This window comes from Colletotrichum fructicola, assembly GCF_000319635.2.
Source record: "Colletotrichum fructicola Nara gc5 chromosome Unknown KSG_Nara_v1_contig10, whole genome shotgun sequence".
Lineage (NCBI taxonomy): Eukaryota > Fungi > Ascomycota > Sordariomycetes > Glomerellales > Glomerellaceae > Colletotrichum > Colletotrichum fructicola.
This window is the reverse complement of record NW_027094060.1, coordinates 1,639,920-1,653,866: the sequence shown is the minus strand read 5'-3', so window position 1 is coordinate 1,653,866 and position 13,947 is coordinate 1,639,920. Positions and strand designations below refer to the sequence as shown.

The 13,947-nt window shown below is 52.7% G+C and overlaps 4 protein-coding genes across 4 annotated transcripts; 3 read left to right on the top strand and 1 right to left on the bottom strand.

Annotated features, from left to right (window-relative positions):
• Positions 1-2,356: 2,356 nt before the first annotated feature.
• On the top strand, positions 2,357-3,476 carry IMP4-1 (U3 small nucleolar ribonucleoprotein IMP4; the record flags this gene model as incomplete). Its single annotated transcript, XM_032033536.1, has 5 exons — positions 2,357-2,362; positions 2,431-2,588; positions 2,641-3,069; positions 3,120-3,251; positions 3,305-3,476. 5 exons carry the CDS (start codon positions 2,357-2,359, stop codon positions 3,474-3,476), a joined length of 897 nt encoding a protein of 298 aa, XP_031887263.1.
• Positions 3,477-5,487: 2,011 nt separating this feature from the next.
• On the top strand, positions 5,488-6,608 carry psy1 (Syntaxin-like protein psy1; the record flags this gene model as incomplete). Its single annotated transcript, XM_032033534.1, has 3 exons — positions 5,488-5,580; positions 5,663-6,187; positions 6,255-6,608. 3 exons carry the CDS (start codon positions 5,488-5,490, stop codon positions 6,606-6,608), a joined length of 972 nt encoding a protein of 323 aa, XP_031887418.1.
• A 1,661-nt stretch (positions 6,609-8,269) lies between these two features.
• tom70 (Mitochondrial import receptor subunit tom70) lies at positions 8,270-10,345 on the bottom strand (the record flags this gene model as incomplete). The annotated part of the gene is made up of 3 exons (XM_032033533.1): positions 8,270-8,505; positions 8,556-9,993; positions 10,154-10,345. The coding sequence occupies 3 exons, from the start codon at positions 10,343-10,345 to the stop codon at positions 8,270-8,272; spliced, it is 1,866 nt and encodes a 621-aa protein (XP_031887403.1).
• Positions 10,346-12,300: 1,955 nt separating this feature from the next.
• CGGC5_v015936 (uncharacterized protein) lies at positions 12,301-13,183 on the top strand (the record flags this gene model as incomplete). Its single annotated transcript, XM_032033532.1, has 2 exons — positions 12,301-13,010; positions 13,066-13,183. 2 exons carry the CDS (start codon positions 12,301-12,303, stop codon positions 13,181-13,183), a joined length of 828 nt encoding a protein of 275 aa, XP_031887398.1.
• Positions 13,184-13,947: the final 764 nt, after the last annotated feature.

The window sequence follows — 13,947 nt, the reverse complement described above, 5'->3', positions numbered from 1 at the left end:
ACTCCCGGTCTGACCCGGGTAGCCTCTCCTCCGGCGTGTGACTCGGCTTTTGACATGGGGGAGAGCTCATTGCCACTTTGAGCAACTTCCCACAACTCATCTTGCTGCGCGTCGATGTGCGAAGGTTCAGGCCTGAGAAATGCCAGTCGGGCTCACGGCTCGAACGCATTCCAATGGACCAATCACCTCGGCAAGCCTTTGTTCCTCATCTTGCGAAAGGGTCTGCGAGAAATGTGACTCCATCCAGTGAAACATGGCACTCGTGACGGCCTCCGCCCCTCTATGCTGCGGATAATCAACTGTTGCACCCTGACTGAGATGCCTGAATGCCAGCATATGTCGAGCCTCGGGGTCTCGGGGAGACCCGTTTGCGGTCCATGTTCCATTTTTGGATCGAAGTGGCGTGAGCCAAGCCATCGAGACCAAGGCTATCTCGAGGATGATGTGTTCGGGCTGTCGTTCAACGGCGAAACCGCGAGGCGTTTACCGCCTGATTGGCTCAGCTACGATCGTCATCGTCAATGGCACTTCGTCAGCGGTAGGTGAGTCGGGCGTTAAAGCTACAGTCGAGAGTCCAATTACCCCATCGGGTAATCCTGCTGGCATGAGCCATTGTGGCCCCTGGACAATGCATCTCTGATGCCCAGCTAGGACAATCTCGGCCAGGCCGACCCTGTTCCATCCAGACCAGCAGTCTAGACAGATGCCAATCTCCGCGACATGAGACGTTTCTCCCCCTCTTCACACTCTCTGCTACTGACGTGCTCGAAGAGGCATTTCTCAATCAAACCTGGCTTCCCTTCGCCCGAGAATTGCCTACTCGAGACGTCACCACGCACTCTTCGTGGTGCCTGAAACGGCATCTCGACTGACCGCTGCAGGATTGTGTGACCCTGAGTCCACCTCATGACGTCCGCTAAACTGTCGTATTGCCAGAAAAGGTAGGTGTGTCTGAGAAAAGGCGAGGCAACCACGGTATCTGTCTCCTGGGCGACCGCCACGGAGCGGCCGCAGGAGCTGAAGTGGCATCGGGACTACCGATGAGCGGCGGTACAGTCCAACAGCTCAGCTAACAGTGTATCTCATTACCAGAAGAGGCAATTTTGGGGCGGATAGTACGGCGAGGCGGACGGTAAGGGGGACCATCCAGGATGGGCGGTGACTCGCTAGGCGTTCCATCAGGTGGATGGGAACTCGACATCGACAATGAACGGGGCCGGCAAGCGCAAGGCAGCAGATGATAGTAGACGAAACTACCACGAGTGATGCTACCACTGAGGGAGTTAATACCACTGCTTAGGAGAAGAATAATGGGGCCTACTGTGTAGTGCAGCGTTGCTCTTGATGTCAGCAGCACGAAGTATGCAGCCAGTAAAAGAGGTGGTTGAACCATCCAAACACTCCGTCAACTGATTCCAGGAAAAGCATTTCGTTGATCGCGTAGATTGTCATCGCGAGTAGGAGTTAAACTGAGGGCGAACGTAGTGGTAGAATGTGTGGCTGAGGCAGGCGGAAAATGGAAGTGGCGCAGGGTAATGCTGCGACAGAGATAAGGTACAAAGGAAACTTCGAAGTACATCGGCGCGTTAGGCGGGGCAGGCACGTATTTATGGGACGGCAAAAACAGCGAGGGATGGCATGGCCGAGAATTACCCGATGTGGCAGGTGCCGAAAACGGCATGTCAGGACCGCCGTTTCCAAAGGCAGGCAAGCCGTCTCATGTTTTACTATTATTATTAATACTAGCTTTATTAGTTATATTAATCTTAATATTTAAATACTAAATATATATCTTTATTTTATAAAAAAGTTTAATATATTTCTGTATTAATAATACTATAAAAAGTAACTTTCTAATAATACCTCTACTAATATAAATAGTAAAGAAATAAAAATATATTAATCATAATATAAAAAGTAATAATTTAGTTATCATTTCTAGATTATTAATCTAAATACTAAATATATAGATATTATATATATAGCTAAATAGCTTTACTTAAAATTAGTATATTAATATTATTTTTATTATTATATAATATAGTTAAAGTTAAAATATTATATTATAAAAAGTTATTAATTTAGTAGCTAATATTAAAAAATACTACTTTTAGTAATATAAGTAGAAACCCCTTTTTTTATATAGAAACCCTGTTTTTGCACCCCCTAGGTGAGTAGGGGGTCTAGCGGTAGCCTGCTAGACGCTTTGACCCCCGGGTATTTTTCTTGGCCAATGAGCTCTGCCTGAAATGACTTGACTCCACTAAAAAATTCATTGTTGGTGCAGTTCAACGTCCAGAGGATCAAGTGAAAGCCAAACTCATCATTCTCTACAACATCGAAGGGAACAGCAACAATGATTGTAAGTGTTAATTACAACCAAATCTTGACGCCAGTATAATGATAGAATATACACTAACACAAATACAGCGAAAACAAGCGCGCCAAAGGCGCGACTACCTGTATCGCCGAGCGTTGATGCTGAAGGACGCAGAGACCAACGAGAAGAAGGCCGCTCTGAAGTCTGCTCTTGCTTCAGGCAAGCCATTGGATCCATCCATTGCGAAAGACAAGAGCCTGAGAAAAGAGTGAGATTAGCTTGGAAGTCGAATGAGACGCAGTTGTGTTGACCTCGAGCAGCTACCAGTATGATGAGTCGCGTCCCGATCTCACGGTCAACGAGGAGTTGGACCTCGACGATGAGTACTCTCAACTGAGCGGTATTCAAGATCCTCGAATTCTGGTCACCACCAGTAGAGATCCCTCGAGCCGTCTGGCCGCCTTCAGCAAGGAGATTAGACTTTTACTCCCCACGTCCGTCCGTCTCAACCGTGGAAACCTTATTCTCGACGACCTTGTGCAGTCCTGTAAATCAAATTCCCTAAGCGACGTCGTGTTACTTCACGAGCATCGAGGCGTACCGACTGCCATCACTATTTCTCACCTTCCTCACGGCCCAACGCTCTCTTGTTCCCTGCATTCCGTGGTCCTGAGACATGACATTCCGGGATCTATCAGGGGATCTGTCTCTGAAGCATATCCCCACCTGATTTTTGAAGGTTTTAAGAGGTGTGTGGCGGCGATCCGCTTGTTGTATGCTTTAGCTAACCTCACAACAGCCGCCTCGGACAGCGTATCGTCAAGATCCTCAAGCATCTTTTCCCTCCACGGGAACCGATTACGAATAAAACCAAGATAGGTAACAGAGTCGTGACCTTCGTCAACAATGAAGACACCATAGAAGTGCGACAGTAAGTTGATCTTTGACTGGTTACGGTTGACCGCTGCTCACCAGACTTGATAGCCATGTTTTTGTCCGTACTTCCTACGACTCAGTTGAGCTTGCCGAGGTTGGACCGCGCATGACCATGCGGCCATTCGAGATTCGCGCCGGGACTCTCGAAAACAAGGAGGGAGACGTGGAATGGCACCTCTCGCAGTACACTCGCACCGGAAGGAAGAAGGAGTACTTGTAAGACAGTGTCGTCGACTGAGAAGCAAGGACAGAGCTGGATTAGTAGCAGGCTGTAAAGTCAACAGCACTTCACTTCTTGAGGCTTCCAGACGAAGCGCGGGATTGCGAAATCATTGGGCTAGTTTTGAGATTTGGGCGTTGAAGGCATCAAAAAGGCTGCATGGGGTAGACATCACATTATCACGGCTAGAGCCACAATCAATGATACTGAGAACCAAGCAACTATATCTCTTGTTCAGAGGCCAATTACAAGTTAGCTCGGTATAAAACTGATTGCTGACAAAATATATCCATCGTCAATCCAGATGTGTGAGGAAACACCTTTGATGACGCCAAAGTCAGACTGGTTGGATCGTGTTAACCCCATCGAGGCGACAGAAACGGGTCCAGCCAGCGACGTCCTTGCAACAGCCATCACGAGCCAATCAGGGGCAACTTGAGCCGTCATCCGGTGGTCTCGCTGCCGAGCTCTCCATCGGAAAGGTTTAAGCATGGGACAAACGAACTGGCCCTTGTCGGGCTGGGTTGATTGCGAATCAATTTCTCATGGGCTCCCGCCACTACATACGCGCAACACGGATACGGAGCCTAAAGCGGGCTTTTTGAAATCGCCGTTGCCTGTCAGTCAGGCTGCGCACACCGCAAACACGCGGTTGATGGCGGGAGGCAATGTGGGTAAAAAAAGGACGAACCGCGGGAAGGGAGGGTGGCTTAGAACTCTTGGGATGGGCAAAAACGGCGGCTCGCACAGCCACTAGCTTAATGGTGGTGACGCCTCCAATAACCTGCGGTCGAGCCGGGACGCTCAGCAGCGAAAGTACCGAAGGCTGCGGATCTTAACAGTCTCTGCAACGGCTGCAGGTGAAGATAGTCGGCGATTTGGTTCGTCGATTGACACGAGCTGCAATTGACCGGCAGCATTATTCGACCTTTCACGTCAGACCAGTCAGCTATTTTTGGGGACGACTAGATGGTGTCGCCGCCGCTCAGCCCATTTCGATTGCAGTTGCCGTTCCCACCCAATCGTCACCTCATTCATTCATGGGCTGGACATTAGACAAGCTGGGTGGCAGGTCGGTCCCATGTGTGCTAGAAGAGCCAAGACTGCGGGAAGACACAGGGAGGGGCAACAACAGCAGCCCAGCCTCCTGTTCTGCCTGCCGTTGACGTGCCCTTTCTGCACACCACCGCCGGACGGTCTGGGTGCGTGTGAGACACTGAAGGACGTACGACCCAGGCACAAGTACCGTCCAGAGAGTCCTGCTCAGTCCTTAGGTACCTACGGTACCTACATTCCCTGGTCTGTAGGACGGGCAGCGAAACCCGTGGACGTCTTCGCAGAAAACATGCCCGCGTCCCGTGTACAATAATAAGCTTCGCCCCGCCCGCTGGCCGCAACATGCTCTGATGTCACTGACCTTGGGCTGCTCCAGCTTGTCTTTCCGGACCCGACGAATCCTCTTTTTGCTTAGGTTGTCAGCATCGAGAATCGCTCACGGTTCCCGTTCCAGGCGTGTCGTATAACCTCAAAAGTACCATCCATCCCAAAACCACAAGAGGGGCTGCGACTGTTTATTTGTTTCTAGCGCCCGTCGGGCTCCTCTGCGAAGAAGAAAAAAGACTTGAAAAAAACAGGACCCCGGAAATCTGATCGGCCAATCCTGCCCACTTGCGCCCCATCCCACCCAACCACAGACACTGCCCGGGGTATCCGCTCTGACAGGTCCCGGCTCCTGATTGGGTCCGCCCACACTGTCATTTCAGTGCCTTTCCAGCACTTCCCAGTTCCTGCCAGCGGCCGGAGGTCCAACCTGGACGTCATTTAACGACTGGACATCAGCCGAAATATCCTCAGCGCTTGGTACTCAGTGCTCACACCTGCTACCACCCGATCCATCTCACGAGAGCAACGCCGGACATTCTCACTCCGCCAATTCTCTCCGGCTTCACGCGATCAACCTCCTCTCCAACGCTCTGTCTGTAATCGCGTCGACAGCAGCATATCCGTCAACATGTCGTACGGACAGTATAACAACAACCCTTACGCTCAGGGCCCCGACCAGGAAGGCGGCTACGGTTACGCCAACAACAACAATAACAACCAGGTCCGTCACCAATCCATTCAATCGCTTCCTCCTACGTCGCGGAATCTCGTCGCATCGCATCGCAGCTAACAATCGCAAGCAGTATGGCCAAGGTCAATATGAGATGCAGCCTTACGGCCAAGAGCCGAACCAGTACGCCAACCAGCCGCCGCCGCCTACCACTTTGACCCAGCAAGAGTTCCTCCAGCGCGTGCAATACCTGCGCTCCGAGATTCAGGGCCTCACATCCGACATTGAAGGCATTGCTGCGCTGCACCAGCGTTCCCTCGCTTCCACCGACTCCAACGCCAGCTACCAGCTTGAGCAGGCCGTCTCCGCGACGCAGCTCCGCAACACCGCGGTCAAGGACGGCATCAAGGCCCTCGAGAAGGACCTCGCAAAGACCCAGGACGGCTCCCGCGCCACCAAGAGCGCCCAGCTCAACTCGCTCCGCAACACGTTCAAGGGCGAGCTCGAAAAGTACCAGCAGATTGAGAGCGACTACCAGAGGCGCTACCGCGACCAGATCGCCCGCCAGTACCGCATCGTCAACCCGGAAGCGACGGAAGACGAGGTCAAGCAGGCGACGGAACTCGATTGGGGTAATGAGGGTGTTTTCCAAACAGCTGTAAGTTTTCAAAGCTTTCTATCGCCAATTTGACCCAAAGCACGGATATTGACGTTGTCGCCTATAGCTTAAGTCAAACCGGACAGGCCAGGCCAACTCGGTGCTGGGCAACGTTAGAGCCCGCCACAACGAACTGCAGCGCATTGAAAAGACACTCGTGGAGCTCGCTACGTTGTACCAGGAGATGGCCACTCTTGTCGAGGCACAAGAACCCGTCGTCGACGCCGCCGAGCAGAACGCCCAGCAGACCGTCGACAACATCGCCAAGGGTAATGAGGAGGTCGCCGTCGCCAACAAGCACGCCCGCAACCGCAGAAAGCTCAAGTGGTGGTGCCTTCTCGTCGTTGTCATCATCATTGCTCTCGCGGTCGGCTTGGGTGTCGGTCTCTACTGCACGAACAACAAGTGCGGCAGCAAGTAAATCACGACTGCAAACTACGAGAGAGCACATTGTACGACACGGAAGTAAGAGAATGCTTTGACGGGGCAGGCATGGCGATGAGCCCACATGACGAAGGCAAAGGACAGCACTTTAAAAAGAGAGGGCACAACGACTGTTTTAGATTTCATGACCATGGCTCGAACGGAGGAAAGGTTTTAATCAGGGCAGGGCACTGGTGTTGTATCCCGCCGCATCCGACCGACTCCCCCTCCAACGAGGCCACGAACTTTTGATTTAAACCGCCGAGCATTTCACACCCACGGCGGGCTCCTGATTCCCCAAACCACCAGGTTTTATACTCATTGTACGCATACCCTTCATACAACCACAAACGGGAGATTGGGGGAGGTCCGGAGTCTTTTTATTTCCTCTTTCTTATTTTTGTATGTATTGAACGTCTCTTGCCTCCTCACCCTCCTGCCACCCATTGGATCATGAGAACGTGGGATAGTGGCAATCGGAGCGCAGGGGGCAACGGCACATTTTTCTCCTTGTACGTATCGCACAAACAATGGCGATGGTTTAACGACTTGAATGGGCTCCCATGTTCCTCCCGGGACACCACACCAAATACCGCTGTGTTACTGAATGAAATTTTGCTCGTGAAAACGCCCTCCTCTGCCCGGCAACCGACGCAGACCGGCATGCCACGCGGGAACCTGGTCGGGCCAACCACCCCCGGCCCAGCAAATGTCTCGGAGCCCTGGGCCTGGGATGGGTGTTGTTATTGTTAGCTACGTGCCCTCATCTCCCCCGTCCCGCACCGCCGCCCGCTGGCCCGCATCCCACGCGCGGGCTCGATATCCCGCCGCAGCCCTACGGCACAGCGGGGGCGGCACGATTCAAGTTGACGGAAATCGCCGATCCTTCCAACAACCCCGATAAGGAGTTCCGCCGGTTTCGTGGTGTAGTTGGTTATCACGTCAGTCTAACACACTGAAGGTCTCCGGTTCAAGTCCGGGCGAAATCATTCTTTTGCCATTGTTTTTTGATTGTGTTGGCGATTTCTGCCCAAGGATATTTTTGCTGTCGGCAAATTGGGCAGCTAGATAACACCAGCCAGCCAGTCAAGTAGTCTTCACTATCAACCCCGTCCAAAGTGATGCTTCTCTCGCCTACAGCAACTGTTCTCAAGACACATCTCGAAAGTCACTCAAAAACTCCGTCGAGACCGCTGTTCAACCGCTCGTAGCTAAACTGGTCCGAGATTGACAAATATGGATACAGATGACAATGGACTAGTTCTACAATGCTCTCACCAAATGTACGCAAAGTGAGGGAAGTCGGATTATGTACAAACGTGTTAAAGGGTTCGACCCATGCCTCCCAAGCCGTGTGCGTTAAGCCCTGGTTTCACCGCCGCCAAAACCCGAAGCTCCCCGCCGCCGGCCAACAAAAAAAGACATGAACATAACAGCAAACGGGCTTTTTTTGGTTCTTAACATCGTCCCGTCCTGATATTTTGATTCGTCCCCCATTACTCGCCCCGGAACCCATTTCCCGGGGCTGTTACCTGCTCCCCCATTTTTTCCGTCACAGGAGCTTAAACTACTACTCTTCTTCTTCTTACACGGCGCCAATTGGTGAGTTGTGTGGGTGTGATTACTTCAATTCAGTCGGAAAAGTGTAAATCCTCTCCTTTACCTGGGCATACCCGGGCTGATACCCTGCAACTTCGCTGCCAGCTTGGGGTACTTCTCTTGCACTTGGAGCTGCGTGCGTGTCGCTTCGGCGTACGACAGAGCGTTGACGATCTCACCTTCCGTGCGGGCGAGCTCGGCAGCGCGCTCGAAGTACTTGAGAGCCTCGGTGACTTTGCCCTGCTGAAGGAGCAGCTGGGCCATGGTTGCAACCGCGATGTCGCACTCGGGGTCGACTGTATGTGATTAGTCTCGCGATTTGAGAATAAAGACGGGGTGTGCATACTGATGAGAGCCTTTTGACAAAGCTTCTCGGCTTCGCCAAAGTCCTGCTTCCACTGGAAGAGGGTCAGGGCCTTGTTGATAAGGGGAAGAACGTTCATGGCCATCGGCTTCGTCTTCGACTCCATGTCAATCGCGGCGTCGAACTTCTCGATAGCCTCCTGGAAGTTGCCCTGGTCGAGGAGCAGCTCTCCGTAGTAGTTGTAGACGTCGGGGACGTCCTTGAAGTTCTTGATGCAGCGGCGGAAGGTCGACATGGACGAGGCGATGGAGCCCATCTTGTACTGAGTGACACCGAGCTGGATGTGAGAGAAGATGAAGTCGCGGTCGAGGTCGATGGACTTCTGGTAGTCCTTGGCGGCGTCGGAGAACTCGCCCTTGATGAAGTGCAGCTGGGCACGGTGGTAGTAGATGTCGGGATCCTCGGCGTTCTGCTCCATGGCCTTGTCGAAGTCGTCGGCAGCCTTCTCGGGGGCACCAAGCTCCAGATTCATGCTAGCACGCTTGATGTAGCTCTGGGTCATGGAGGGGTCGAGCTCAATGCTCTTGGACAGGTCGCTCATGGCGTCGTCATGCTTTCCGAGCAAGCAGCTGAAAGTACCGCGGAGGTTGTATGCGAGAGCCTCGAACTCCTCGAGCTCATTCAGTTCCAGGGCCTTCTCGAAGGCCGCCCTCGCCTCCTCGTAGCCGTCACCAGTCTTCTTCTCCAAAGCCGCAAGGCCGAGCTGCAGCTGACCCTTGCCAGTCTCCTCGTCCAGCGCAATAGAGTCCTCGAGACCGGCCGGGCGGGGCTTGACGCGGAAGCTCTGCAGGTAGTTACCGACGAAAGTGTGGCTGGGCAGCTTGTTGGGGCGATTGGCCATCATCTCCTGGGCCTTCTGCTCGGCAAACTTCTTCAGCAGGCGCTCGACGGCCTGTGCGCTGTTCTCGTTCTTGAAGCTATCGATGATGCAGGAGGCGGTGAAATCGAGGAGAGCCTCGCCGTACATCTTGAGGTGCTCGTAGGCGTTGGCACGGCGGTTCAGGGCCTTCACGTATTCGGGATCGAGGTTGATGGCGGCGGTGGTGTCCTCGACAACCTTGTCCCAGTCGCCAAGGGCATTGTAGCAAGCGGCACGGTTCGAGTAGAAGATGGGGTTGGCCTTGCAGAGGATGGCCTTGGAGTAAAGCTCGATGGCTTGGTTGTAGTCCTTACCGCCATAGGATTTGTTACCGGCGTCCTTCAACTTGGCGGCGTACTTCTCTCGCTCTTCTTGGGTGAAGCTCTGGACGGACGTCTCGTCGATCTCGGGAAGCTCTTCGGGGTTCTCGGCGGCGGCCGTCGGTTGCGCAGCAGCCTCCTTCTGTGCGGGCGCGGCCTTCTCTGCCTCGGCGGCCTTGCGTTCGGCCTCCCTTCTTTTCCTCCGCTCCTTCTTGCTCAGCTTTGGTGTATCATCCTTCTTCTTGAATCGCACTAAGGTCAGCTTTTGATTCCGTGCAGTTGAACCTGGCAGGGCTGGCGGAGATGGCCAAGATCCCAGTCGTAGCGGCCGTGTGGAAAATCGGATCGCATGACGACAGCCAGGTGCCAGGAGCAGGCAAGACACAAGAGTAAAAACGTACGGAGTCGCTGTTGAGGAAGTAGATGACGCCAGCACCGGTAGCGACGACGGCAACACCTGCAGCGGTATAAACGACGGCCTTGTTTTCTGAAGCCCAAGAGGTGATGCGGTCCCAAAGTCCAGAGGAGGAATCAACCGGGATAACGGTCGGAGTCTTTGCCAGAGGAGGCACGGAGGGGAGGGGATTGGACATATTTGTGGTGGCTCGAGGCAATTGATAAAAAGAGGAGCAGAGGTATTAAGGGTGGTACAGGAAGAAAAGTCGTAAAGTCGACAAGGACTTGAAGTGTGTGAATGGGCTGACCAGTGCGAGGGCGGTCTGGTTCGATGATGTAGGCAGGTTGCAGGTGCAGGTGCAATTGCAGGAGCTGGCTGCTGTGATGCTGATGCTGCTTGCTGGCCGTCTGGTGGTGGTGGTGGTGGTGGTGGTCTCTGTCTGGTCTGTTTGCTATGCGCTGGACTGGGGCCCAGGAGCTTCCGGCACAGCGCGCAAAAAATTGTTGCGCGACGGGGCAAGCTCGTGAGGAGTTTTTCCGGCCTAGCACCACAGTCTTCTGGGTCGAGCAACTGTCATTGACCAAATCAGCTTGGCCTCAGGCGATTTAAGAGTGGGGTTGGCAAGGGAGGGCCGCCTATGAGCCTGCAAACTACGTAACCAGTGAGGGCCCTGGCGCTCCAGGTCGCAAGGATATGTTGGTCAGCCAGCAGGGTGCCTTTCGCTTTCGTGGTCTGGGCTGACGATTTTTGTTGTTTACTGTCTTCATTAATAAGCTGCTGTTTTTTGCTGAAGCTTGCGAAATGTTGATGTGCACCCGTATTGCGCCCTCAAACCGAATCAATTGAAGACTTGTGGAATCGTTGGGCATTTACACAGCAGGAACGATCTCCCAGACAAATGCGAGAGCTTCAATCGCCAGGGATCTGGCTGGAATACCATGTCGTCATATTCTCCTGTATTCTCATTTTGGGTTTCACTCGCCTGGCGTCCTTCAGAAAAGCATTCGATGGAAGTCTTCATTGCTAGAAAAACTTTGTACACTGCTTCTGTGCTCCTTAAAAACTTGTGGTATGTACAAATCTTCTGAAGATGGATTGGCTACGCATCGTGCAAATTACACGAGTAAGAGACTCGCAGCTACATACGGCTAGTTGGATATGACTTCTTTCCTCAGCGACAATCAGCCAGTTCGGCATGACCTATCGTCAAGAGACATGGAGGGGTCGTTTCCAGCTCGAGAGACTTTGAATTTGTCTTACTTGTACTGGCGCAGAATGGTCTTCGGAGTGTTTCATTGAGAAGATGTCTATAGACATTGGTTCTGAAGAGGTGCTTGCTTCTTCTGGGTAATGTGTGGTTGTCCAGAATGAAAAAGGCTTGAAATAAGGTACTCATCATGTGGCAGAGCCGTGACATCCAGCGCGTATTCCTTGAAGAGCATCTCCAGAAATACCTCGGCGCGAGCCCTCGCTCCAGTCGTTTATCAGCGCCCTCCGAATTACTGTGCTAATCAAAGCGTTTTTTGAAAAATTTCATGTTGATCATCACATCAAACTAGGAGATTCTCCAGACCATTGGGTTCCGCACATTGTTCATATACAATTGGGACTACAGGCATTCAGTGATAAGGAGGTTAGTAGCTGGGCTGATGAAATTTGAAGTCTCGGGTGGCCAAGATAAGAGTTGACCTTAATAATCTATCTCAAGCTGCTAACGGAAAATATGCATTAAACATATGTCTTGAACGATGAAGTTGTGTTCATCCCCATGAGTATCAACAAATTGATTAGATGGGTAGTTGAAAGTGACCAGTGGAGACAGAAGGCAGTGAGAAAGTGTCGGGTGCTTATGTAACGCACACTGCAACTCACAAAATTGTTAGTGCCGTCTTATGAGCGACTTCCGCGCTGCAAGCGAGAAGACTCAGAGTGCTTCTGGCTGACCTTGACCACCGTCGCCGTCTAAAGTCAAAGCCCGGTCACAGCACTTGTTGCATCGGCAAACTTACCTGGATCAATAAGAGTGGCTCTTTTACTTCTGCGTCTCTCTTTCAAATCTGCCTTCTCGTCAAGATCGCAGATCTGACAATCATCGACCATCCTACATCGCACCGCACACCTTGAGTCAACAGTTTACAGACAGTCGCAAATATGGCCAATCAATTTGAGCTCTTCACGTCGCTCCGTTTCGACCCCGGATTGCTGGGCGTCCCAAAGAGGCGTTTGGCCAATGCGGGGTGGAACGCCAAGATGACCTCCCCGTACTACATGCTCGACCTCCACCGGGATCGGATGCTTAGAGCCGCAACACATTGGAACTGGACTCCTGCCGTTGAGGCTATCGCCGGCGAGACCGGTCTGCAGAATCTCGCAGAGGCCGTCGAGACCTTCTTGGCTCAGCATGGCAAGGAAACCCCACTGAGAGTCAAGGTCCTGCTTACCTCGGACGGGAAGCTTAGCTGTGAAGCATCACCAGTGCCCCCGGTGCCGTTGCAAAACCTCTTTCCCGAGAGACTCCCACCACCTGGAAGCTCGAAGGAGACCAGCGATCCTTCTGAGGAACCTCTTATGGAGGTCGTAGTAGATGACACCGAGACATCTCAATCGGAGTACACCCACTTCAAGACTACCAAGAGGGCCATGTACGACACTGCTCGGGATCGTGCGAGCATTGCGCCGACGGACCGAAAGGAAGTCCTGCTGGTCAACTCCAGAGATGGCACGATCATGGAGGGCAGCTTGACTACTCCCTGGTTTTGGAGGAACGGTAGGTGGGTGACACCTCCGGTATCTGCCAAATTCAATCCCGATGGGGGGAGCGGTGGTCAAGATGGAACCACTCGCAGATGGGCTCTTGAAAGGTGAACATCCTGACATATCACGTCATTCGCGCCTGCCTGCTGACTACGTGCTCAGGAACCTGGGTGCTGAAGAAGAGGTCAAGGCCGACAGTCTTGTCCACGGTGAGTCTTGCTGGATCAGCAATGGTGTTCGCGGCTTCACTTTTGGCAAGGTACGGCTCAGTGCCGCATAACAAGCTTGCGTTCTAAGCTCTTGTCGATTTATGAGTCCAGGAGGCGCATGATATCATGATATGATCAGAGCAGCCTACTTTGGGCGGTTCATCGAACCAATCATGCGAACTTCGGCCTTGATAGCAACCACTGCCATGTTGAATCGCCATCTTCTGATTCGAGATGAACGCCTATCTTTGGGGCATATGTGTATTGCCGAGATGTTATATCCGGATGGAACATCGAGCATGGATCCAGAAAAAGAACCCTGACGACATCACAATGCCAAGTTCAGGTCCAGCGATTGCAGAACAATCAGGAGGCCTCGTCTCCTTGCATCGTGCTTGGCAGGGTATCCAGGAATCTGGAGTCGACCGGCGCCAAGACGGGACATGGCCCGCTAAGCTAATCCCTGCCCCGGAACCACCGTGCGGCGTCCGTTACATCATTCTGTAGGCGGGGAAGACCTCATCTCCCGGCCGATTTGTTCATCAGACCAAGCTGGTCGTCAAGCAGTAACAGTTTTGGCTCACGAGCCGTCTCTGATTTGCATGTGCCATTCCCCCCCTGAATCACGGCAGCTGGTTTGACCGGCGCGTATTGAGGTAGGCTGCTTGAAAGTTCAGGTGGCCGAAGCTCCCGCGGGGCATCTTCAAAGTAGAGCGACTGTGACAAGTCCAAATCGCTCAGGTGTTTCCGTAACGTTTCCCCCTCTTTCTCGTTCATTTTGAACCACTTGTTCATCGACGACTCAGTCCAGTCTCCACCGGGCCGATTTGTACAC